The sequence below is a fragment of the Pogona vitticeps genome, chromosome 3 (assembly GCF_051106095.1).
Source record: "Pogona vitticeps strain Pit_001003342236 chromosome 3, PviZW2.1, whole genome shotgun sequence".
Classification (NCBI taxonomy): domain Eukaryota; kingdom Metazoa; phylum Chordata; class Lepidosauria; order Squamata; family Agamidae; genus Pogona; species Pogona vitticeps.
This window is the reverse complement of record NC_135785.1, coordinates 252695015-252721308: the sequence shown is the minus strand read 5'-3', so window position 1 is coordinate 252721308 and position 26294 is coordinate 252695015. Positions and strand designations below refer to the sequence as shown.

The 26294-nt window shown below is 43.3% G+C and overlaps 1 protein-coding gene and 1 long non-coding RNA gene across 9 annotated transcripts in view; one reads left to right on the top strand and one right to left on the bottom strand.

Moving 5' to 3' along the window:
• Nucleotides 1-7608, top strand: part of FAT3 (FAT atypical cadherin 3) — a 529225-nt gene extending 521617 nt beyond the window's left edge. For all 7 annotated transcript variants that reach the window (XM_072993570.2, XM_072993569.2, XM_072993567.2 and 4 more), the window contains one exon: nucleotides 51-7608. Coding sequence is in view for 6 of the 7 variants with exons in the window: in XM_072993569.2 (XP_072849670.2) it covers nucleotides 51-679 (629 nt within the window). In the remaining variant the exon portion in view is untranslated. The remainder of the gene's footprint in view (nucleotides 1-50) is intronic.
• The window catches only part of LOC144588086 (uncharacterized), a 142784-nt gene that overhangs the window by 218 nt on the left and 116272 nt on the right, over nucleotides 1-26294 (bottom strand). The gene's annotated exons all lie outside the window — the stretch shown is intronic.

Genomic DNA, 26294 nt, shown 5'->3' with positions numbered 1-26294 from the left:
AAGGTTACACCACCTCCCCCAATCACTGTGGGTGTGTTTTCTTTCCACAGCGTATCACTGGGACACCTCAGACTGGATGCCAAGCGCTAGGCTGTCCGACATTGAAGAGGTGCCTAATTATGAGACGGCGGACGGCAGCTCAGCGCATCACGGGAGCACAAGAGAGCTGGAAACGGATTACTATCTTGGCGGCTATGATATTGACAGTGACTATCCTCCACCACATGAGGAGGAGTTTTTAAACCAGGACCAGCTTCCACCTCCCCTTCCAGAAGACTATCCTGACCAATATGAAGCCCTCCCTCCATCCCAGCCCGTCTCCATGACCGGAACTCTTAGCCCAGATTGTCGGCGACGCCCACAGTTCCACCCGAGCCAATACCTCCCTCCGCACCAGTTTCCCAATGACGTGGACAATGGTGGATCTCAGACTGCTAATGAATTTAGTACTTTTGGTGTTGGACCAGGGCCAAACAGAGAAAACATTGGCAGTGGAGCCAAGAAGACCTTGACCTTACACCATTCCCTGGATGCCTCCTCATCTGACGTTTCGGCAGGTTGTGGCTTTGATGACTCTGAGGTCACCATGAGTGACTATGAAAGCATTGAGGAGCTCCATCTAGACCACCATCATATTTGCATTCCTTTCATGGAGACGCATCACCAGACTCAAGTGTGAAGAAGCTGTTTTTGTTGATGTCGTTCTTGCTGTTGTTTGGTCTCATTCATAGCATAACTATTACAATGGATCTTTTTTGTTTTCCACTAAGAATATTGGACCTATATATGGGGCATGGTGGATTACTAGCATAACCCATTTTTCTCCCCGACACAAAATCCCTGATGTATGTGCACATTACACAGAGGGAAAAGAAGGTTATCTCAGAAAATTGGAACCAAAGTTGGCACGTCCAGCTTGTGGCCAGTAGAAAGCAGAGAAATTGTTTGGTGACAGTTTTCCTTTACTTTGCTTTATGGATTGTCCTACTACTAAAAGTGTTGCAAGATTAAACTCAGTGTTAAGAACAGGCCAAAAAAAAAAAAAAAAACAACCCACCACAAAAACATCTCAAATTCTTCTTAGCGTTGCTGCGTAGTTTGAATATTGTCCCGTGAATAAATGAAGGTAAAATTAGCTGGTAAGGCTGCAATTGTATAAATTGGCTCTTACAAAATCAAAATCAGTCTTTTTAGTCCACAAGAAGTTCTTCTTCTGTATTATTCCATTCAATGCAGGATGATCAAACTCTGGGGATCCTTCCAGAGCTGATTTTCCTACTCCCAGGACTTGTGGGAAAGCTAGACTGTCCAAGTAAACTGGAAGATCACTTCCATTTCAAAACAACAACAAAAAAGGTTTTCTTAATAGAAGGTAAGGTGATCATGGCTTGTGCTTAAACAAGGACTATACCTCCCAGTGATATAATTTTGCCATGTCTGGAGGAAAACCCCAAAGATTTTGGGGTGGGTTTTTAATTTTCTTTGGGGTGCTCCAGGGGGCATAGAAATGCTTTCACAGGCTTCGCGAGTCCCATCTCTGCTGTAATGTATAATTACATATGGCTGCATTTCAGATGTACGGCTACCTGGCCATTGTGTACAACAGCCGAACAATGTGTGTTGCCAAATAATCCCCGGCTCTAAACCAGACTGAAACTGCAGGTGAGCAGTCTGTTGTTGTTCTGCTCTCATCTATTGCATATCACGATGAGCCTTGCACACAACCACTCTATGAGGATCACATGAAAGTAAGTTAACCTCAGAGAACGATATGAAATGTAATCATTTATTACACGGATTATCAAGCACGCATCACTGGGGGTAGGATGACCCAATGCAGGAGAACTATAGGCTCCTTTACTTCTAGTATACAAGGGGAGGGGAGGGAAATCTTGGGAGTGCATCCTGCAGCCGCAGCAGAGTTGGAAGAGTTATTTCCAGGTACTATACTTGGAGAAGGGGTTAGGATCCAAAGTGTAGCTTTGAAAATTAACATTCTATGAAACATTTTGTATGCACCTGTGGAGAAGCTGGCCCCAGAAGTGGTCTGTGCAAAATCAGAATGATCATTTATGTATTTTTCTTTTTGTAAGACTCGTGCACACAGATGTACCGTATATACCAGGCTCCTTTGATTCAGTCATATTCTTTGTCTCTCTGCAGGTGCCTTTTAAAAACATTGTGCAGATGCTTGCTCTCTTTCATTCTTTCAAGCACACTTCCTTTAGCGTTGCCAAAAAAAAGACAAGCCACATTTTGCCCTATTTTTGAGCACACACTGTTCCTTTCCTACCTGTAATTAAAGGTTTTTCTTCACCGTGCAGCTGAAAGTTGGGGGGAGCATCATTCCTTTCCTGGCAGAATACTGCAATACCAAACAAATAAATTGTTGGTCCTAGAGCATAGTCATGGATGAATGGATCCCCTAACAGTTTTTTCATGGCCTTGCCTTATCCTGGATCCTGGTCAGCACAACGTAAAATGAGCATTTCGGGTGCCTGTCTTCCATGAAGTGAGGGTTTTGTCGGGGGGGGGGTTGTTGGCTGGAACTGAATTTCAATGCCTCCGTTTCATTGTTCATCAGTGGCAATTTCCTTTTGTTACAGGAGATAGTTGATTGCTCATAAGCAGGCAGTGCTATGAGCAAAATGGGTTTTAAATAACGAGCAGCAATCATGTAACACTTTAAAAAGTGGAGGAACTCTGAAACCCAGTCTTAAACTTGGCAGTTCGTTCGTTACAACCCCCCCTTCCATACTGTAAGAGAATTATGAATATTTCTTATGCAACAAGCAATCTAGTTAGAATATTGAAAAGTATGTTAACAATGGGTTTCAAGGCAAGACAACATGTTCATGTAACTCTTCCGGGAAGTAGCACAGGCCTACTTGTGTATCCTGGTGGAAGAACTGATTTTTTTTTTCTGCTCCCTTCCTTCCCCCCAGAGCCCTGGTGTGATAAATACTAGAAGTGACCATTTATAGTGTGTTTTGTGCAGTGTTTGCTTTCTCCACTCCACCCTAGACTTTCACGTGTCCCCCCCCCCCGTGTTTTATGGGAGTGGGGAACATTATGCTTGAAATGTATGTGTCCCCATCTCACCCCATTTGTGAAGAAAGAAAAGACAGATTTCTCTTCCATACTTGAAACAGTTCTTCCAAGCGTGTGTAGCCAGAGTCAGAACTTAGAAAAGACGCTTTGGGGACTTAAAACTCCGGAATCCTCCAGCTTAATATGGACATTTTGGCTAGAGGATTCTCAGTTCCAGAAATGACCCTCTCAAGTTCTGGCCAAAGTTGGCCAATAGACTCCTGTTAAAGAAGCTTAAAGTTTCGAAGAGGCTAGCATAGGGTGACCTTGTGGACAAGTGTTTTTTTTGTTTTGTTTTTTTTTTTTGTTTGTTTTTTAAACAGGCATGGGTGTTGAGGTGCTTGTACCGTAGTCAAAACACCAGTCAACTATGTCTGTTCCCAATTCTCAAGCTCACAGTTAGAGTACACATTGGAGCTGCTTCAAGTAGATTCCAGAATAATACATCTGAACTTTGAACTTTTGTTTGGTTGAACTATTGAGCTCTCTTGTTTTCTTCCCCCACAAAGTAATTATGAACTAATCCTTCCTGGCGTCCAGTGAATGTGGGCATCTTCAGCTAATGCTTCTGTGGGACACTTAATATCTAGGTTTATTTTGATTTTTTTTTTCAATTTTGATGACGGACATATCAACAACATCACGCAGGGAAATAATTAGGAACAAAAGAAACCTAATGCAAATAGCTGAACGTGACTATTCTCTGCACATGATTATTTTTTTCCCTTCTAGTCTTCCTCAGAACAGTTCCTAATGTTGTCTGCACTAAGTAACCATGTGGGAGCCCTGTTTATATTGCATTTTCCTCCATTGGCATAGACTTTTAGTTCCTTCAAGGTTACATGTAGTTTGGGGCCCTCTCATTTTTGCCAGGTCCTGTGCAGTTATCAGGCCTCTGACTTATTTTACTAGCAGCCGGCTGCTGATTACTCCCAGATCCATGTAAACTCACTTACACAAGATAGAGACAAGTCATGATAACCCCAAAAGCCTCACAAGTTGTGGACTGAGGAACATCTCATGCTGCAGTGGTAATGAGAACCCCTCCCTCCACTGCTCAGATCACAAAATGTTGGCTCTCAAGAGGAATTAGGGTCATTGATTTCCTTCCACATGTTTCCTTCCAGTTTCTTTTCTGTGATCTGCTAACGTATTGTTGGTGTTGGCAACATCAGGCATTGTCCATCAAATAACTGTTGTGAGTAACACCATGCTTATTTTCCATTTTGATTTTTTTCCCCCCTGAAACCGATGGTTGTGATTTTGAAGCCACTTTCGCACACCGACTGAGGCGGTAGAAGTCTAGGCTGAACCACTTCCAATGTTGCACATGTGTTGGATCGCATTTCTGGTGCCCATCCAGAAGTACCGCCATCAGACTGATGGTGATAAAATAGGACACACTTCAGAAGGCGTCATGACATCTCTCTCTTACAAAGCGCTGCTATATTTAAATGAAGGAAATGGGCCTTTTCAAAGAGCTGTGGAAAAGCTTCTTAAAAATTACCTACCTACCTACAATCATTGGTTGTACCAACCCAACCAAAACTCCAGGTTCCTTCTGCTTCATGAGCAGAAAAGCTCTAGTTTCTGCTTCTTCTTGTTCTTGTTCTTCTTCTTTTTTTGAGTGTGCCCCTGTCCTAGTTCTTCCCAAAACAGCCACGTCCTGTGGGAGCAATGTCCTTTCAGATGGCTGATTGGCACTCAAAACAAACAAAAACATGCATTCCCACATTGAAATGGTAAATGTCAATCTGAAAGATCATAGCCATGCTGCCGTTCTCTGCTGTAGGTTGAAGAGGTGCAGTCTGTATACAATACTACCTCAGCAAACCAGGCTTCCGCTTTGACTGGTTTCTTGCCCTCAACTATTGCCAATGTTGACTCTCAAAGTTATATTAAAATATATTTCTCAGTTCATCCAAACAAATTTAAACCACTAGCCCAGAGTTTTGGCAGGGGAGGAACAACAGGTCCTTCAGCTGCCATGTATGTCCATTAAAGTTTTCCTTAGTGTTATTTGAGAGTCCCAACCCACAGCTCGGTGTGCTTGCTGCTTTCCTTTCTCCACTTAATCAGGTCTGCCATTCTTGTAGTAGCTTATAGGGATCTTGGGAAGGGGAAAAAAAAAAGAATTTTTGGACCATCGCTCCTAGCATTCCTCACACTGGTGACAATATTAGGGGATTATGGGTGTTGTAGCCCCCCCCCCCAAATGAACAGTTCCAGGCATGGGGGGGGGCAGAGATCCTGAATGCAAAGCTAGTCTTCCATAATTAAAATTTTGCTTTTGATTTTCCCTGTTGTCTCTTATAAAACATTTAAGGCTTATATTTTCATATATTGGTCACACTTTTTCACACAGTGAAATGTCCGTAAGAAAGATAACTGCAGGCCACTCACTATCAAGATACAGCACACAGTACATCCAAGGGATGTGTCTTGTACAGTTTAAAGTCATCACTCCCGTTTGTAAATTGTTAGTGTCTTTGTGGGCTCAGTGCACTGAACTTCCTTGAAAGCAGACTATCCAGAAGAACACTGGTCTGTCTCCAAGCTCATTGCTTGTAGAAATCTTTCCTCTCACTGAGTTCTTACCTATTTGGGAACTGGCCTGAGGTTGAGCTAGTTGTACTAAAATCCAGCAGAAGACACTCTCTAATGCAGTGGTCCCCAACCTTGGGCCTCCAGATGTTCTTGGACTACAACTCCCAGAAGCCTTCACCACCACCTCTGCTGGCCAGGATTTCTGGGAGTTGAAGTCCAAGAATATCTGGAGGCCCAAGGTTGGGGACCACTGCTCTAATGGATTTGAATCCGTGTCTTTCAGACCAGACCCGGATAATTGATGATCCACCAGACCACACATAATCTGCATTCTCAACAAACCTACATTTTCTGCTTACCTGCCTGCTGGGTACTCCAGAATAGAAAAAGCTGTTGGTTTCCTGACAGGCACAAATACCTGTCTAATAGGCTGTATAGGTGTGCTCTGGATATAAAAAAAAACATTTCTCAACACGTTAAGGTATCAAGGATTGGATTGTCCACTTGTTATATCTGGCTGGTGAGCCAATCAATGTTTGTTTGTTTTTTGGAACTGGGATGTTGGTCACACACACAAAAAAACACTGAAGAGCATTTGCTCATTGTTTTCTTCATTCTAATGTTTGATCCCAAACAGTAATGTATGAACAGTCTGTTTTTATCTTGAAGAGTGGTTTTCAAGATCTAGAGCAGGAAAATCTTAGGACTGACACAGAACATAGGAATCTTCTACAAAGTACTTGTTGAAGCCGTTGTGTTGTTTGGGAGCTTCAATTTCAGAAAAGAGAAATGTCTTAAATGAAATAGAGAGAAAGAATCATATGCCTTCCATTGATTATGCACAATTGGTTTCTTGTGATTTCATTTTCTTCTGTTTGCCTATTCAAAACTGTTCTGTTAACTGCATGTTTTTGTATTAGAATCGACTATAAGGTTACCCGGTGAAGGTCATTATTTTGAACTTATATTTTCTAAGGCTATGCACCAAACAGAAAAAAAGCACTGAACATTTGTTAATTTCACATGGGAGAAAGACACATAGGGATGGGGTGTAATGCAAATAAGTTAATTTCATCATGTACACGTTTTTTAAAAAAGCAATAATTTACAAATGTTGTATTACAAGGCCATAAACCAGTCTTCAGTCATGGCAGTGTTAAGGATACAGTTGAACTGGATGGTGGAAATTCAAACCCTCACTGGTGTAGCTTAATCCTGTCAATGAAGACCTGGGTTGTTCCCAGAACAATTTTGAATTTTGGGAGGTTCATGTGGGAAATGTAAGCAGTTCTCTTTGAAGCACTATATAAGAAAGATAATTGTAAATTTTACCTGTTGCAAAGCAGGCTGGTTTGTAAAAGATGTATGTTTTTGGTGTTGAGAAAAAAAAAGTTTATAAAATAATGTATATAATAATTTTGAAATTACTGGGCTTTTGTAGATATTCATTGCCGATCAGGTTGCTTTTAATTTTTCCTTACTGTGTTCGTTTGTGTACTCTGAAGAGCATCATCCATGTCAAATTAAACATGTAAGGCAATGGCAGATCAGCAGAAAGGCTAATAGGTTTGAAAATGGTACTTCTTAATCACTTCAGAACAAACTGTAACTGTTCCCCCCCCCCCCCCCGGTGACTATTGTTTCTGTTCCTAAAAGACAGTTTCTTAATGACTTTTTTTTCTTCCTCAAATGTGTCTTTGCACAAATGCTCTTACGGACATGATTCCTAATGCCATTTGCACCATTTCTCCCGTCACTCAACAACTGTATGCAAAGGGAAAGCTATCACTTAGGCGGATCGGGTCCTTCGTCAGCAAATGCATTGGTCTTTCATATTTACTGTTGGCAGTATTGTCTTGTGTTATTTTGCTACAAAAGAAAAAAAACAGACAAAAAAAGGTGTACAGGTTTGTAACTGCCAAAATTTGCTAAGTTGATCATTAAAATCAGTTTTCAAGTAAAACAAAACAACTCTTGATTGACTTCCTTCGCTGAGGCGCTGAGGCGGTTGGCAAACTTTTTCCGCTCGTGGCCTCCCTGAGTGACTGTGTCGGCAGGAGGAGCGGTGAGGGGTGCAAGGCAAAGCACGAAACAAATGAGGACAAATGAGTCGGAGCTAGAAGAGCAGCGCCACCACCAGGTCATGGGAAAAAAAGCTTTAATGTTGCTCTGGGCTGGTTAGGCAGTGCACCAGGGAGTTGAGGAGTGCAGGGCGCTAGGGCGCACATTTTGGAAAGCCCTGCTATGGTACATCCTCATTTTACACTATATGTCAGTCTATGGAGGTGATGCGGCCATTTTCTCCTTCTTATCATAGATGCCCACAACTTAAATCTCTAAGGATGTAGTACAAGGAATCTGATGAAGCCTGCTTTGCCCTGTGGATTTTATTCCATCTGTGTTTCCTGGACTGTGCAGACCAGAGACAATTTTCACTCTAAAACCTGTGCATTGACCAGCAAGAAATGTTTCTTTCTTCCCATAAATTGTGCACACGTCAAAACACATGCTAACACTGTTAAGCATACTATAATTGATCAGATGTGTTTAAGAGAAGTACAGTAGTACCTCAGTTTACGAAATGAATACATTCTCCGGAACATTATATAATACAGAAATTTCGTAAACCGAAACGAGGATTGCCATAGCAACGGTGGTGGTGCTACAAACCTCCAGGCACGGGGAAACTTCCTTCGCAAACCACTCCCCCCCCCCCCCCAAAAAAAAACCGTGGCATTATTTTGAACAGATTTCTGTTCGTAAACCGAGGTGTACATAAACGGAGGTACTACTGTATTCAAATTAAAGCAGGGACATTTTCTAAAATGATAAGCAAAAACAGAGAGTGGAATTTGTTATGTTTAAAAGCAGAACAGAACAAGGATTAGACCTCAAGGTGAGAAAAAAGAATGTCTCAAGTAGTCACTCTATAGTATCTAGAATTCTGCTGACCAATTCAGTCATATTCTAGATTTTGCTGCTCTCTTAGAGAATTAACCACCGTAATTCAGTCATAGAGCCCACATTTTCAAAACAAAATATCTAGATTTGACATACCTTGTTTAAAAGATCATAAATCAGGTAGCTAGAAAGATCTCTTGCATACTATACTAGTGATAATCATGTCATCCAGTCAACCCCGACTGAAGGTGTCCCTTTTCAGAGTTTTCCAAGTGGAGAATACTCAGAATTAGTTTACCATTCCCTTTTGGCGGGGTCCGGTGTGCAGCTTGCCCCAGACCACACAGCCCGGATGTACTCACAGGAGGGGACACAGTGGGGAATCCAACTCCCAATTGAGACATAAATCACTGAGCTTTGCAGTATGCTATACTAGAAACAAATTTGTTGCTTTCGTTTTCTCTCTTACGATTTTTTTTTTCATTTCTAGAATAGCTTCATCCTATTTTTTTCATGGGTTTGTGATATTTTTAAAACTTGCATGTTCGGATGCATGCATTTTCTCAAAATGAGCAGATTTTTACCCACAATGTGGTATAGCAGACATATTTTGCAAGCACATTTCCATTATATAGTGCAGTTACACTGATTCTTTCTCTGATGTTTAAAAACAAAACAGCTATTTGGTATATAGAATTAGAATATAACTAGTATATTAGAAGACCTAAACCACTGAGCTGTCCAGTAGTTCAAATGTTACCTGATGTGTTGTTTCAGGATGAGTTCATCTTAAACAGAGAGAGAGAGAGAGAGAGAGAGAGAGAGAGAGAGAGAGAGAGAGAGAGAGAGAGACACACACACACACACACACACACACACACACACACACACACACACACACACACACACACACACACACACACACACACACACACACACACACACACACACACACACACACACACACACACACACACACACACACACACACACACCAGGTCAGCCTTATCCAGTGAACCATCTTCCCAAATCTTGAGCAAAATCTCACGACATCCTAGTCAGTATGGCCGATGGAATTGTAGTCAGTATATCACTTCCACATTAAGGAATGCAGACCTAAACATTTGAGGCCAATGTTAGTACATAAAGGAAGAGATGAGTTCGCCTTTTGATTGTATTGATCTGTTCACTTCTGAATTCTTTTAAGGCCAGTTGCTTTCCACCTACAGCTGTTGTAATGACAGATAGATACTAGTTTTCATTCCAATACTGTTAGCAGCCAACACTGCTTTGTCAACTTCTTACACAATTCAACAGGCATCGCGAGCCATCCTCCTCCTGTTGTAAAACTGCTTTGGAACGATGCATCCGGCTCTGTTTTGGTTTTCTCGTTTTTGTTTTGCTTAAATACAATCACACAATGATCACCTGAGGTAACCACCAATACCTACAGGCTCTCTTCCATGCAGCTTCACATGGGTCATGCTTTTGATTCTTCCACAGTGTGTGTGCAGCCGCCACTAATCTACAAAAGAGGGCAATATCTCGCAACCTGATCTTAAAAAAATAAAATAAAAACACTGATAAAAACTTTCTCACTTGGTTCTCAGGAACATACTCATAGAAGGGATCCTCTAGAACACTGGCTCTTAACCTTGGGTTACTCAGGTGTTTTTGGACTGCAACTCCCAGAAGCCTTCACCATCAGCTCTGCTGGCTGAGGTTTCTGGGAGTTGCAGTTCAAAAACACCTGAGTAACAAAGGTTAAGAACCACTGCTTCTAGAACTCCTCCCCCTTTATGATAGATATATATTAGCAAAGTCTATTTCAGACCTGGAGAAGGTAGAGAAAGGTGTGACCAGCTTGATCAAGGGAGTTGAGCCATTCGCCTGTGTGGAAAGAGTGCCATATTTGTGGTACTTTTGCTTAGGATGTGTAATGGAGCCGGATAGAAACTCCCGCCCTCAGCCTCTCTCTCTCTCTCTCTCTCTCTCTTATAAAACTAGTGAAACTGAAGTGTGAGAAGTTCAGAACAGATGAAGGCAGTATTCCTTCCCATCACATGCAGCAAAGCCAGATATGGCTCCTCAGGGAGCAGATGGCAGGAGGAGGCAGCAAGCTATTGGATGAGAGAGACTGTATGACTGTGAGCTATACTTTGGCCCCTCCAAGTTATCTCAATATTGCATAAGTGCAGCACGCATGCAAAACCTTGCATGGAGAGTGAGTTTTCCTGCTTTAAAAATCAACGCTCTCCTATAGCTCTCATCCTGAGGTTTGCTTTTCGACCTGGAGATCCAGAAAAGCATAGCCATTCCCCGAGACTTCAGCTGGTATTCTGAGACCTAGAATTCTTAGCTAAGTCAAGACCTTTGAATTCTTGGCTTAAATTCAAAGGGATTTACATCCAAGACATGTGCAGTGTTAGGGTCTAGGGCTCCAAACCCATGCACCCCTTGGGAATCAGCTGAATTCAGTGTCACCATCACCTGAAAAAGTTGTTCGTGGCCAATGGCCGCATTAGCTGAAGTTCTCTGTGACTTCAAGTTCCAAACAGTAACTTTTCCAAGCTCAAGGCATAATATAAGCGGACATCCATTCGACTGGACTATGCATTGTTTATGCAGGAAGAAATAACGAATGTTCCATGAGTATAAATAGACAATTAAAGCAGCATGTCTGTTGTTGAACTAAATACTGGCTTTGTGATTGCTTCTGCGGTTGCCAGTGCAATCAATAGAATGCAATCGATGTGGAGAATTTTCATTAATAATAAAATTGTCCTACTGTTGTTGTGCACACAGCTGGCTTTCAGCCTGAGTTGGATAATTGCATTTGACCGGCTAATTGATATACAGAGGATGTACAAGCAGCTTTCTTGCCCAGAGATTGTGTGTAATAGTGAGGCTGTCTCAGTCCAAGGAGACCAGAGTTTGACTGGGCCAAGGAAGAAGAGAGGAAATGGGAAACACCGGGCACAATTAAACCGGGAGCACTTGGAGCAATCTGGGTCATGTTGAAAAGGCTGTTATCGTTGGTACGATCTATTTTATATAGCACTTCAGCAAAGCCTCCATTAACACAAGAGAGATTTCATCTGTGAGAAGAATCTGGATGGCACTTCAGATTGCTCCATCATCTCCCCCTTTCGATTATTTATGCCCCTTCTCCATCCCTTTTCCTGCCTTTTGTCGTAGTTGTCATACCAGGGGCTATGGTGACTTCCCTTTTGTGGTTGCTTAATTTAGCAAATGGCATAGCACTACAGCAATACACCAACCCAAGTATTCCCTTATATCCGAAATAGCACTACATCACTTAGGAGTATGTTTTTAAAAATTATGAGATGAGGAAAAGAGAAGAGAGGGTATCTCTGCAGCTGTCACCACCCACTGCATGTGTCATACGCTTGTCACCAAAGAGAACACTGCCCACAGCTCTATTTGAGAGTGAATTATGTAGCCATACAGGCTGTAGAACAGGATAATCATGGGGCACGCGCAATTGCACTAAATAAACTGCAGCCCTGATTCTGGGCTGGGAAGGAATGGAACAGCCTGCAAAAGAAGCAGGATCAATGGTTGTTACCTAAAACACAGACGGTTGCTGGAAAACAGGGCAAACCAAACCGCACCAAAAGCAAACCAAGTAGCAAGCTATATGCTTGTCTGATGGTCCACATTTGTAGGTTGTGTTTCATTTCTTGTTCAAGCATCAGTAGCTACTGTACTGTAAGAGAATAGGAGAATGGTAATAGGAGAACTGTTTGAACAAGCTCCAAGTTGAAATGAGGGTTTGGTGATGGCTTCCTTATCTGTCAGTGGCTTCCCCTAGTAGCTGTTGTTTGTAGAGCAGTGTCGGGCAAATAGCTTTGGGCCAAAATGTGCATCCCCATCACCTGCTATGGGCTTCACCAGGCCTAGAAATGCCAAGAAATGCCCAGCCTGAATGGGGAAGGATCCCACAAGTGGCCAGACAGCCACTTATAGTTTGATTTTTGGGGTTTGAGGGGACTTCCTCAACCTCCCTGAAACAAAAAGTGCTACTCTTAGAAGACAATGCCATTTTTAGCAGTAGTGAAGGAGACAGTTTGATTTTTATGAGTGCCTTCAGAACTGGAGCCTCAATCACCACCCATTGCCTGCTGCTACCGCCTTGGTGTACAGGATCAGCATGAAGGTTTGGATGTTACCCCCCTGTGGCCAAAGAGAATGTACCCACTGACTTTCTCCCAGACTTCTCCCCTCATTCTCTCATTGGGCCTTCTGGACCCAATGAGAGTTGAGCATCACCATTGCAATCGACGACCCTTCTTGTTGCAGAAGTCCTGGCAGCAGTGGCATAGGGCCTGGGAACCAAAATTCACACCACTCCAATCCTGCTCTGCCTTTTTCATGCCACAACAGCATGTCTGCTGGTCTCTGGTTATAGCCCTGAGGTAATGGGCTGGAACTGACTTGGAAACTCTATCAGCAGTGGTCTGAGAGAACAATTTCTTTCTTTCTGTGGGGGAAGGGTAATTTCCCCACATCTACTGAAGTTCTCTATATGTATAAATTTAACCTGCTGCCTTTTCATCTGTCCCCGGAAGGTCAGGACCACACCCATCAGAAAGACCACTCTTAACGACCGTTAACAACTCATGACAATGGGTGGAGAAGGACTGCAGAGGTGGGATTATCCCTCACCCCCCCCATGCATTGTCCACCTAATGAGCCTATTCAGACCAGGGGGAAGTGAAACCAACATGGAGGATCTATCAAGGGTCTCCTACCAACTCTCCTCAGACTAAAGAAGCTACTTGGATGAGTAGTGAAACATTTCAACCTTCCAGATAACCTCACCTGGATGACTGATAATCTTCACAGATATATTCTCTATAAACAATTAATAAAAATTGTCCTTTTTTCACTATCCCTTGTACTCACCATACCCTCTAATTGTCAGCCCGGTTGAGTGGGGCTTGGCCTCTTGTGCACACGACTTCACCCCTGCATGTGTGTTGTGACTCTGTCTCCCCCGCGTGCTGGGTTCCATTGCAACTGGAATATAACGTGATCACAGCTGTGCGCAGGGAGGCAGAGACACACGGGCATGCATGCCCAGCTTAGCAGGAACCTTGCTTGTACTCTACAAAAAATGTTATATAGTTGAAATGAGAGCTCTTTGGCTGAAATCCTGTTGCACCTTTATGCAACTAGCACACAGTAGGACCCCCTTATATGCAGGATTTTCCGCTGGTCCATGGTCTGAATTTTTAAAAAAAATCCTAGAAATATATATTTCTAAATATGAAGTTCTCAGAATTGGCCACTAGAGGGAGAGAGAGACCATGCTATGTATGTTCTTGTACATACATGGATTTTACTTTGTCCTCTGTCGTCCCCTTCTCCTCTTGCCTTCACACTATGCTATGTATAGCATTCACTAGATAAAAATATTTCCACAATGTCATTACCAGAACTGGCCACTTGTTTTGTTCGTTCGTTTAGTCTTCGTGACCACATGGACCAGAGCACGCCAGGCCCTCCTATCTTCCACTGCCTCCCGGAGTTGGGTCAGATTCATGTTGGTTGCTTCAGTGACACTGTCCAACCATCTCATCCTCGGTCGTCCCCTTCTCCTCTTGCCTTCACACTTTCCCAACATTAAGGTCTTTTCCAGGGAGTCCTCTCTTCTCATGAGAAGAACTGGCCACTAGAGGAAACCAAAGGCCATGCTATGCATAGCGTTCACTATTAAAATAGTATTTGCCATAATCTCTGTTTTTCAGCATCCATCTGGGGTGGACTGAGAACTAATTCTCCATAGATGTGGGGGTTCTACTGTAACATTTAGTTGTAAATGACTGTAAGTTAAGCAATCTCTGCTGATATTATCTGTTGCATCTGCATTGCACACCTCCATCTATGTTCAACAGTTAATATCTATAGCAGTGGTGGTCAACCTGGGAAAACTCAGGTGTTTTTTTGATTGCAATTCCCAGAAGCCTTCACCACCAGCTGAGTTGGCCAATGTTTCTGAGAACTGCAGTCCAAAAACACATGGGTTATTCAAGTTTGGAAGCCACTGGTCTACCATGTTCTCTAGACTCACAAAGACAGTATGGCTTAATAGGAAACTGATGGCATATACCAAGATCCAGGTCTATAGAGCCTGTGTCCTGAACACACTCCTGTACTGCAGTGAGTCCTGGACCCTTTGTGCACAGCAGGAGAGGAATCACCCCAGAGGGAAACCACAGCTGGGATACAAGGATATCTGCAAGCGGGATCTGAAGGCTTAGGAATGGACCTCAAGAGATGGGAAACCTTGACATCTGAGTGTTCAGCCTGGAGGCAGGCGGTGCATCACAGCCTCTCCCAATTTGAAGAGACCCTTGTCCAGCAGGCTGAGGCAAAGAGGCAGTCCTGAAAGCAGCAAAATCAGGGAGCTGGACAGGGGACAGATTGTGTTTGTGTTCACTGTGGAAGGGATTGTCACTCTCGATTTGGCCTTCTCAGCCACACTAGACACTGTTCCAAGTCCTCCATAGAGAGCACATTACCATAGTCTCTCAAGACTGAAGGATGTCTAATCTAATATAAAACACTATTTGTGGGCTTGCACAACAGAATTCCAGCCATGACATACCATGGTGGCCCTCCAAATATTGCTGGATTGCAGACCCCTCGCATTGTTGCTATGCTGACTAGAACAAACAGGATTTGCTGACTATAGGTGTATGGAAGGCCACATATTACTTTTCTCTCTTTTTTAAAATGATTGCTTGTGAGTAAAATCCATAGATGAAGTTTAACAAAATCAACCTAAATAGTCCTTCTCAAATGGAAGTACCTCATCATTAAAAAAATCTGAGGAACAAATTGTAAAGAATGGTCCAAGCTAGTAAGGACTGTTTGATTTACTAGCTTATACCTCAGTTAAGAACACTTCTTAGACCTTATTGGGCTGCAGAATCTATCAGTTACTTTTACCTCAGACAGAGGCAGTGGAGCACTTTCTTCTTCAGATACTAGAGGAGTGTTGGTCTACACTTCAGATTGAAGCCACTTTCAAATCAGCCTCATTTCTTAATAGGGAAACATGACAATGTGCATTTGCTGTTAAGACTGAGAAGACCTCTGATGCTGAGCAAGAAATACCACACGAGGGCAGTGTTGGATAAGACACAATATGGCTGATAGCTGGTCAGATAGAAACTCTACCAAATCTTATCTATGCACGTGTGTTTAAAGCAAAGAGGAAATATTCCACTAATGGAATTACAATTTATTTTGGTAAGTCTGGGGGGTGCAGTCCTGTTCCAAAAGATATATTTTACTTAAATTTATTTTAAATAAATGTCTGAGAGGGACCTAGCAATCTTGCAAGCTACTCAACATGGCTTACAATAGTGAACCCATCTGATGAGTGTCAACAGGATGAGAAGCAAAGTGGGCTTACTATTTAGGTGTTGACAAGGATTTCTACTCCACATGCAAGGAGAGAGCATGTTATGCTTTCTTGCTCTGTTGTTGCTTTCTGCTCACAAATGCAAAATGTGTGAAGAGGTTCTGTTGTACCCATTATTGCTTGCTTGCTTGATTTAGGAGCCTTGGGGCACAATGGTTGAACTGCAGTACTGCAGTCAAGACTCTGCTCGTAGGTTTGCTCCTGACAGGCTCAGGTGTACTACTTGAGCTTGACTCAGCCTTCCACCCTTCCAAAGTCAGTAAATTGAGGGCCCAGCTGTTGAGGGATGGGGGTGGGAGGGAGTTGGCAATGTGTAGCCTGCATAATTAAATTGTAAACCAGCCAGAGAATGCTTCAAGCCAATACTGGTCTGTGGCTTTGGCAGAACCGGGCCGCAGAGACAGATCGCCTGGGGGAGCCCACGGCCACACAGATGTACTCCTGCCCCCTTCACAAATGCTAAACCAGTCCCCAGTGTCAAAAAGATTGGGGGCCACTGCTTTAAGCACACACATTTTGCTTGTTTATTGCATTTATACACTTGTTTATTACATGTATACATCTAGTGGCAAGCTACAACAATTTAAAATGCCATGCCCACTCACCTTGACAAGAAATAACTAACTAATTCCAAAGAGAGAGAGAGAAACCTTCCAAATGCAACAATTAAATGGAAATAGAATTTTAACATAATGGGTCTACAAAACTATCACACAAGGAGGACATTCTTCAAGGCCCCTTTAAAAAGTCCAATTTTAACCAGTTGCGTAGAGGTCAGGAAGTAGGTTTTCCTTTGGAAGACATTCCAGAGTGTCACAACCACCAGGATGACTCATATATGGGTTGCAGAACATGGGAAAACTGGGGTTCTAGGACAGTAGGTTTTGTACACAGAAGGTTTGCCCAAATTATAGAAACCTTGTCTAGGAAACAAAGACAGCACTCCTCCCTTGGAGAGGAGAAACTGAAAAATCTCAAGTGACAGAAGCCAGCATAAAATGGACAGCAATAAACTGAGTTATTACTATTTAGATAATATTATTTACATCCCAAGGTTGTGTTTAAGCCAAACTTGTGCCAATGGCCCCGTACATCATTTTACAGGCTCACCACATTTTATAGGTTTGCAACAGCTCAGTGGGAGAAACTTCCCTCTCTGCTCTGAAACGAACATCTGACAAAAGACAAATTAGGCAATTTCTACCTAGCCAGTGGTAGTGTTGGCTGGAAGTTGGCGCACCAGTGAGAAGATATCCATCTGGCTGCTATGTGACATCAACTGGTAGGTAGGATAGATCAATTTTAGAGATGTTACTTCAGTCACCAGTGGAGATGGGGGTATATGAATGGCTTCTCCCCCATTTCTGATTGGTCTTGGGGGGGGTGTTGTTGCCTTTTGGAGTGTTTTTCCCATTTCTGATGGGTCTTGGGGGGGTTGTTTTTTTGGGGTTTTTTTCCCATTTCCAATGGGTCTTGGGGGTTTGTTTGTTTGTTAGCTTCCCCCCATTTCCTATGGGTCTTGGGTTTTTTAAATTGCTTTTTGGTTTTTCTCACCTATTTCCAACGGGTCCTGCATGCTTCCCTTGCTTTTTCCTTTGTTTTCTTTGCATTTCCAACCTACCCCCTTTGTTCTCTGTGCATTTCTGATCTGCTTCATTTGTTTTCTGTGCATTTCCACAGAAGGGATTGATCACGTTTACAATGAGTCTTGCAGTGATTTTTTTGTGTGTGTGTGATTTTTTTTCCTTTGGCCGGAACAGATTTAATTGCATTTCAACAAATTCCTATGGGAAATGGTGCTTCAACTTACAACCATTTCAATTTACGTCCATCTTCTGGAACGGATTGTGGTCATAAGTCGAGGCACCACTGTACCCCAATCTCTAGTCACCAGTTATATGGTATCTGAGAAACGTGGTGCACATTCTCCTCCAATTTCAAATTGCTCAGTAAAAGCAGGCTAAAAAGCCAGCACGCACTTATGCAACCGAGGCCTGTGAGAGAGAGAGAGAGACTGTGAGAGTATCCACTAAAACACTGGTTCTTAACCTTTGTTACTCAGATGTTTTTGGACTGCAATTCCCAGAAGCCTTCACCATCAGCTCTGCTGGCTGAGGTTTCTGGGAGTTGCAGTTCAAAAACACCTGAGTAACAAAGGTTAAGAACCACTGCACTAAACGCACCCTCTTTCATGTTTTCACCAGACCTGCCTATGAGGGTGGTGTGACTGAGAGAAGACCTTCTCTTGGAGATATCAACAACTGGGGATGGAACTTGGACTTTTTAACATAATTGAGCTATATTACTATAATCTGAAGTAAATTTTTTGCCACACTTGTATGTAAGAACTTGGTCTGATGTACACAGGACACTGAATTAGACTGAGAATTCATAGACTCTAGCATCTTGCTATATCCCCGACCCATCAGATTTCTCTGCAAACTTCATAAGCAAAGTATGAGATTAATGGAAGTCGCTGAAATCCTCTTGCTTTGTTACGCAAGCAGAAGTAGCGTTCAGTCACTTCAAGCTGGTGATTAACAAGTCGCTGCCAGGTTTCTTGGGGATGTATGTGCCCACTGGCTTGGAATGCTTTTGAGAATTTCAGTGGGGACTTGTTAATTGCCAGCTAGAAGTGACTGAATGTGATGCTGTTTGTCTTCTGCATGCATAACAAAGTAACAGAATTCCAGCCAACTTCTCCTGTTCCCCAAAACCTCAATAACTAACTGGTATTCGATGATGGAAGTTCTACATGGCTGCCATGGGTAACAGCCATTGTTAGACTTTGGCCACCGGAAAAACACAAAGGAGTTTTTCAATTAAAGAAAAAACAACAACTAATTCCCACCCCCAATTGATACTGCTAAATAATTGTTATTGTTATTGATCTCTTGCGTTGTTGTTGCTATGGAAAATGTCTGCCTCAAAAGGGAAATATTCATGTCTCCCCCCCATCAGGAAATCCTTCAGAGATTCTTTAATCCTTATTTAAGAAGAATTTGCAGCCAATTCCTTATCATGTCTGACATTAATAGACAATAATCTTCATTAGTCAGTTCTCTGTTACTCAAACTTCCGCAGTATCTCTTTGTTTAAAAGGCAGGTATCTCAGCATTTAATTAGACTTTTTTCTTTTTGGATTGACAGTTCTTTGGAGAGTGTCGGCTTGATCAAATATTTCTGGGCCCTACGTGGTGCAAAAGGTTCTCTGTGGCTTGAAGATAAGCACTTATGCCCGAGAAGACAGATTAGTTTCCCCCTCCTGCCAGAGCTGGTGTCAGCCTGAGGCCATGCATGATTGTTAACTGATGCTGAGTCACATGTGTGACTTCATTTTGCTCCTCATCTAAACACCCTGAACTTTTGCTATCTCATCCTAAGATAAAGGATCATAATGCTTCATCCACCTTCTTCTAATCAGGCTCTCATTAACAGGTGGTGATGACATTCTGTGGTAATTTAGAACTTTGGCAGAACTTTTTATTTTCTCCGAGAAGTCTTCATCACTAGCTGTGCTGGCCAGGAGTTGTGGGAGTTGTAGTCCAGGAACATCTTGGGACCCAATGTTGGAAACCACTGGGATAAATCATTATGTAAGATTCAAAGTTCAAAGCCTTGCTTGGCCATGAAAACTCACTAGGGGTGGGCAATGGTAAATTACTCTTTGAAAAAAAATACATATACTGTATCTTGAAAGTATTGTAAGGTTTCCATAGGTGTAAAGTGACTTGATAGCACATAACAACAAATTCTTTGACTGTTAGCTGATCCTAATAATTTGGTATTTAGATTGCTAATATACTACTTTTGATCCTTTTGAAAACACCTTCCTTCCTTCCTTCCTTCCTTCCTTCCTTCCTTCCTTCCTTCCTTCCTATTTCTCTATGAGTGGGGAAAGTGTGGCCTGCAGATTGCATGCACCCCTGGGATTTCCCTGGACCCCTCCAATACACACACTCCATAAAAATCATCAGTTGCAATTCCAGAAGCTCTAGGACAGTGATGGCGAACCTATGGCACGCGTGCCACAGCTGGCAGACAGAGCCCTCTCTGTGGGCACATGAGCCATAATTTGCCATAGAGAAATACCCATCCTCTGATCCCAGATTTCGGCACTCCCCTCTGCTGGTGCAGTGGTCCAGCAGAGGGGTGCAATGGCGGCCATTACCAGGCTAGCCTGATGGGGGATTGGAGGACCAGTAAGTATTTATTTGTTAATACCATCCATTGGGGGGGGGGGGGGAGAAACCAAGCATTTAACCCTTGCAGTGCAGGAGGAGTTTTTTTTTCTAAACTAAAACCTCAGCATTCGGGTTTTAATTGCAGCATTGGCACTTTGAAATAAGTACGTTGATTTTGTGTTGCAAGGGTCCCACCATCCCTGCTGTAGGGGATGTAACTGGCCATTTGGGACCACTCTCACTTTCTGGAAGGTGGGTTCAGAATTAGAAGTGACTGGGAGTCAATGGTCAGAATCATACTGTTTAGTTGTGCCAGCGTAAATGCAATGGCATATATAAATGCAGAACTGTGCCGATAGTAAATGAGCTGCAACTTGTATCCCTCATCACACACTAACTCACACGGTCCCTTCTGAGTTAGGTTGAAGGCTCTACTTTTGTGAGTGGCCACACCAAGGAAGGCAAAGAGGAATATTATTAGAAATTGGGCCTTCTTGGTCATAGCCTCATTCCTTATGGAATGGGTTCCCACTACATCTGTGCCAAGCCCCTCCCTCCCGACCTGTAAGAGGATGTTGAAGACATTACTCTCCAGAGAAGCATTCAGGGATGTCCTCTCCCGATTTAGACTATAAACAAATCACCCAATCCCTCCCCATCATTTCAGTTTTAGTTAGCTTGTTTTACTAGTTGCATTTCTTTGCGTGCACCCCCTCCGCCCTTTAGCTTAGCCTTTGATAACCGCAGAAGCCTCTGTGCTGTAAGGTCTGTAGATCTTCAGCTGTAAGATCGAATCCACAAGACGGAGTGAGCGCCTGTCGCTTGTCCCAGCTCCCGCCAACCTAGCGGTTCGAAAGCATGCAAATGCAAGTAGAGAAATAGGGACCACCTCGGTGAGAAGGTAACAGCGTTCCGTGTCTAAGTCGCACTGGCCATGTGACCACGGAAAGTGTCTACGGAAAAACACTGTCTCTATGGCTTGGAAACGGGGATGAGCACCGCCCCCTAGAGTTGAACACGACTGGACAAATTGTCAAGGGGAACCTTTACAATTTTACTCCTCCTCTTCTTCCTTTAATTCGAACCCACCTCAGGCACCTTATAAGCATTTGAAATGAATGAATGAATGAATGAATGAATGAACAAATGAACAAACAAACAAACAAACAAACAAACAAACAAACAAACAAACAAACAAACAAATGGTGACTAATTAACTGATGCCAACTCACTGCTGCAATTCATGCCATTGCACCTAAGCCAATAATATTCTGGCTATTTTTTTTCTCTCTCTCTCTCTCTCTCTCTCTCTCTCACACACACACACACACACACACACACACACACACACACACACACGTCTTTGAGCCCTTCTTGTAGACAGGGTCTTGAAGGCTGCTTTGATGACAGTCTGCATTTCAGCATTTATCATTACAGTGCTGTTCAACCTGTTGAACTTTCTTCTTGTTGCTAGTCCTTTAGCAGAAACCCCCACCCTTTGCAGGTGTACCGGTTTAATGTGCTCTGGATCTTCACATTTACTTCCAGTTCCTAGTGACTCAAGGTAAACAGATTAAGCTGGTTGCTTCTGATGTGTGTTTTTCTTTGAACTTCAGAGTTTCTGCTGGGTAATAGCCCTCTAACCGAATCTTTCTTGTGTTCTGAAATACATCAGTGGCCTCCACTTTGACAAGACAATAAGTGGCTGTTGGTATAAACAACAGATAATTGCATTGTCCTAGAGTAACTAAGACAGGTGCGGGATATGAGCCTCATTAACAAGTTTCTTGGGACTTGTGTCTAATTGTTTTCAAGAGCTTTCTGAAAAGGGCTGCAAACCACACTTTACATCTTAGTTATACAGACATTTTTACTACTGCCTTTACTCCATAACTGTAGTCCAAGCTGACTGGTCCTAGAGATTTTCTTTCGGCATTTTTAGGATGGAATTAAATGATACAGAAACCACAAGGCTGACCTGAAAAACAGCAGCTCCAGGTTAGGTTTCCTACCACAGTGTCTCCACTCATAGCAAATGTGGAGGCTGGTGACTCCAATTTCATGTATAGTGGTTGTGGCGTATTCGCTATGAGTTTTGTTCTGAACTAAAAAAACAAGAGGGAGTTACAAAACATGTTCAAGGAGGCTCAACAATTTGCGGAACTTTAGAATAGTAGTATTGCACACAGTAAAACTGCATATTAGTGGGAGGGTGCTTTAGAGCCTGATGTATTTGCTTGCCACTCACTTGACTGTGGGCTAAACCACAGAAGCCTGTGCTGCAAGGTCAGAAGACCAGCAGTCATAAGATCGAATCCACGTGACAGAGTCAGCTCCCGTCGCTTTGTCCCAGCTCCTCACTAACCTAGCAGTTCGAAAGCATGTAAATGCGAATAGATAAATAGGTACCATCTTGGTGGGAAGGTAAAACAGCGTTCCCTAGTCACGCTGGCCACGTGACAATGGAAACTGTCTTCGGACGGGGGCTGGCTCTATGGCTTGAAAAGCGGGATGAGCGCTGCTCCCTAGAGTCGGACATGACTGGACTAAAAATATCAAGGGGAACCTTTACCTTTACCTTACACTTGACTGGTAAAGTCTGATAAGCAAAATTTAACATCCAACCCTGTCTCTCCTTGCCATCTAAATCCAAGGAAGCTGTTTCAGCTCTAGATCAGTATCCGGTGTCAGTAATGGACTGGATGAAGGCGAATAAACCGAAACTTAATCCAGGAAAGACAGAGGTGCTCCTGGTCAGTTGAAAAGCAGATCAAGGAATAGAGCTGCAGCCCATGATGGATGGGGTTTCCCGTCTCTGGCACTTGAGCCAAAACCTCCCTTCTTCCTGTTTGTTTTTGTTTCTATTGTTTTGTTGACAGCACTCTTCTCTCTCTCTCTGTGGCCATCTTCCAAAAAAATAAAAACAGCGTGCTCCTAAAATAGAAAGGAAATGAGTTTATTTTGGCAGTGTAACCATCAAAACTGGTTGAAATCACCAGAAATAAACTGATTACCCTTCACTTCATCTAAATGTAGCCCCAATTTAAATGCCACAAGACCTGAACCTGATTTTTAAAAATTCTGAACAGAAATTGCCAGTGTAGCCACAGCCGAAGGCTACTTTAAAAGCTTCTTGAGTGATTTTTATCATGGGAAAAGCTACCTTTTGTCAGATTAAACAGATGCTGTATTAAGAAGGGAGGGTTGGATAAGACAGGGCTGTTCACATCCCTGAACTTTTCTGCCTCATACTCAATTTAACCATCATCCTCATCATCCTGTGCCATCATGTCAGATGATCTATGGTGGCCCTTTTCAGGGCTTTCCAGGTAGAGAATGCTCAGAAGTGTTTTCCCCTTCCCTTCTTCTGGGGTGCCCTGGGATAGCTGTGCAGCTTGCCCAAGGCTCCCCAGGATGGCTCTTTTCTCAAGAGTCATAGCGGGGAATCGAACTCCCGACCTCTGGCTCCACAGCCAGAGACCTAAACCATTCAGCTATCCAGCCAGCCTAATAACGAAATTCCTAGAAACCTTTTCACTAAAAATGCCCAACATGGGAATGCAAAGAAACAGAAATAAAACCCGACAGCCCCAGCAATCCCCTAGCCTGGTCACATCCCCCACCCGGAACATCCCGTTGAGGTCTGGCCAGGCTCCACCGTCACAGCATGTTGATTGGCTGAAAGGAGCAACAATCAAATTAAGATCGAGAGGGATTGGAATAAAATGCCCCAGAAGAAGGCATGATTGTCTGGTAGCCTAGAAACCCAAATACAGGCTGGTTGTATACCATAACGTGGTTGTGTTTCCCACTTTTGTGCCATTTCCTGAAATCTTTATATCACTGGTTGGATGCGCACAAGGAAAACCAGGATGCGCTTAGGGATTGACGTGGATGAAGATGCCTCTGAAAATCTTGCAAGAAACTGTTGCGGCTCCGTTTTTCCTTCTAGGCTGTAAACATGACATTTAGAAACATTCACAAAAAGACAGTCGGGGAGGAAAAGGGCTTCGTCAAACCTATCACTTCCTCTTCCTCAACATTATGTAGGCAATAGAGAGTGGGCTGAATCTAAATACTGCGTCATTTTCCCCTCCAGCAATCAGCCCAGACACAACCTATTACCAATCGTCAAAAATATCAAAGGAGGCTAGAAGGGTGGCAGCAGAGAAATGGCTTATAACAACTTGGCAATATTCACCTCCTGGAAGGAAGGAGGTGGGTGTAACTTTGCAGGTCTCAGGAAAGAGAGTCTACATCCTGTAAACATTACGTAAATTTCCCAGTTCTCAATATATAGAATCCTCTAACTTTAATCTGGCCCCAGGGGTTTATATTGTAGAAAAGAAAGCCTTTACTTATAATCTGTACTTTGTCAGGTATGCAACAGGTATTATTTTTCAGGAAAACTATACCAACCACGGGTATGTACCCCTCTCAGAACTATTGGACTTTGTAGCTTCAGCATGCCTCTGAATAAAAAAATGAGAGAGCCAATGTGGTGTAAGTAGGTAGAATATCAGACTAGGACTCACAAGACCTATGAGCTATGTTGAAGAGTTTTGAATGTTTTGCTAGATTCCTTTTACTATGCAGCAGAGGTGCAGTGATTTACAGAGCAGAATAGTGGCTATTCTTAGTTACATGACACCTCAAATCTCAATAACTCACTTGGAGACATTTTCTTTACTTACAGTTGTGAACAAAATCAAACAGCAAACTGACCAACGTGACCACTTTCAGCAATAGACTTCAACAGACACAAGAGAGATAAAAATGACTGAGAAGAGAGGTGAGGCAGGGAAGAAGCAATAGGTTAGCGCTGGATAGATTAACAGTCACACCAGCCGAGAAAGGTCCCTGCTAACCAACCCTACTAAAGGCAGCATGCAAGGTGGTAAAAACTCCAACAGGTTCAAATCTCCACTTGGCCATGGGACCTTACTGAGGTGGCCAAGGGAAACCATTCCTTGAATATCTCACATACCTCAAAACCTGTTTTAGGTACATGTTTATGGTCTCTACTGGCCTATTTAAAAGGTGTACGCTGTTTGAGGCTGAAATCCCTCACACAGAAGGGTACTTGGGATGCCTTTTTTGGGTTTTGGACAGGCATATGTCAAAGGATCCCCGGGGGACCAAAATATCAGTCCAAACAAAGCTTTTTTAATAAAAGATACAGAGTGAGGTAAACCCCCACTCCAATCCCAAGAACCTCAAGCTCTTTGTAGCCCACCTGCCACAGGTCCCCCCTTTATGTCCAGTCCAGGAGCAGTTCACATCACCCTCCTGTACCTGTTTTCTGAGTTTGATTCACCGAGGGCCAATTTAAGGTTCATCGTCCAGCTTCTTGAGTCTTCACCGGTTGGGTCCAGCGTCACCAGCCTGCTGTTGGAGCCACTCAGCCTTCCTCCTCCTTCTCCGCTGCCACGACTGGGTCAGTGTGGGTCATGGCAGGTGACCTCTAAGCCTTGCTGAGGGGAAAGGGGTCAGGTTGCAACTTGTAAGGGCCAACCTTTATAGGATAAAAAAACAGCCGCCTCTCCTGTCTCAGGGAGACCGAGTTAGAGATAGCAATTCACTCATCCTCCTCACCCTCTTCCTCACACATCTCCAACAGCCACCCCTTCCTTACAGGCTCTTAAGCCTTGGGCCCTGCCCTCACCTGTCCTGATGAAGTGATTCTTATTACCTGTGGACCACCCCCTCAGGTGATCTTCCCTATTGAGCCCCAGTCATTACATCTTCATTAGAGGTGGCGAGCTGCCTTCTTTTCAGAACACCTGCAATCAAGGAGTTGCTGCCACGCAGGAAGGTCCCCCTCCAGGCAGTCACGATATGGTCAAACTGCTTTTATGCCACCAGTGAGCCTGGATGCCAGGGGGCAGAAGTGTCCGTGGGTGAGACTCTGTGGGGGCCACATGGGACAGCCTGGGTGCTGTGTCCTCCATGGCCTTGTCACAATAGCTCCTGTTAGAATCATAGACTAATGGGATTGGAAGGGGTTTATAAAGCCATCGGATCCAACCCTATACTCGGTGCAGGAATCCAAATCAAAGCAGACCTGACAGATGGTTGTCCAATTTTCTCTTGAATGCCTCCAAGGCAGGACTAAA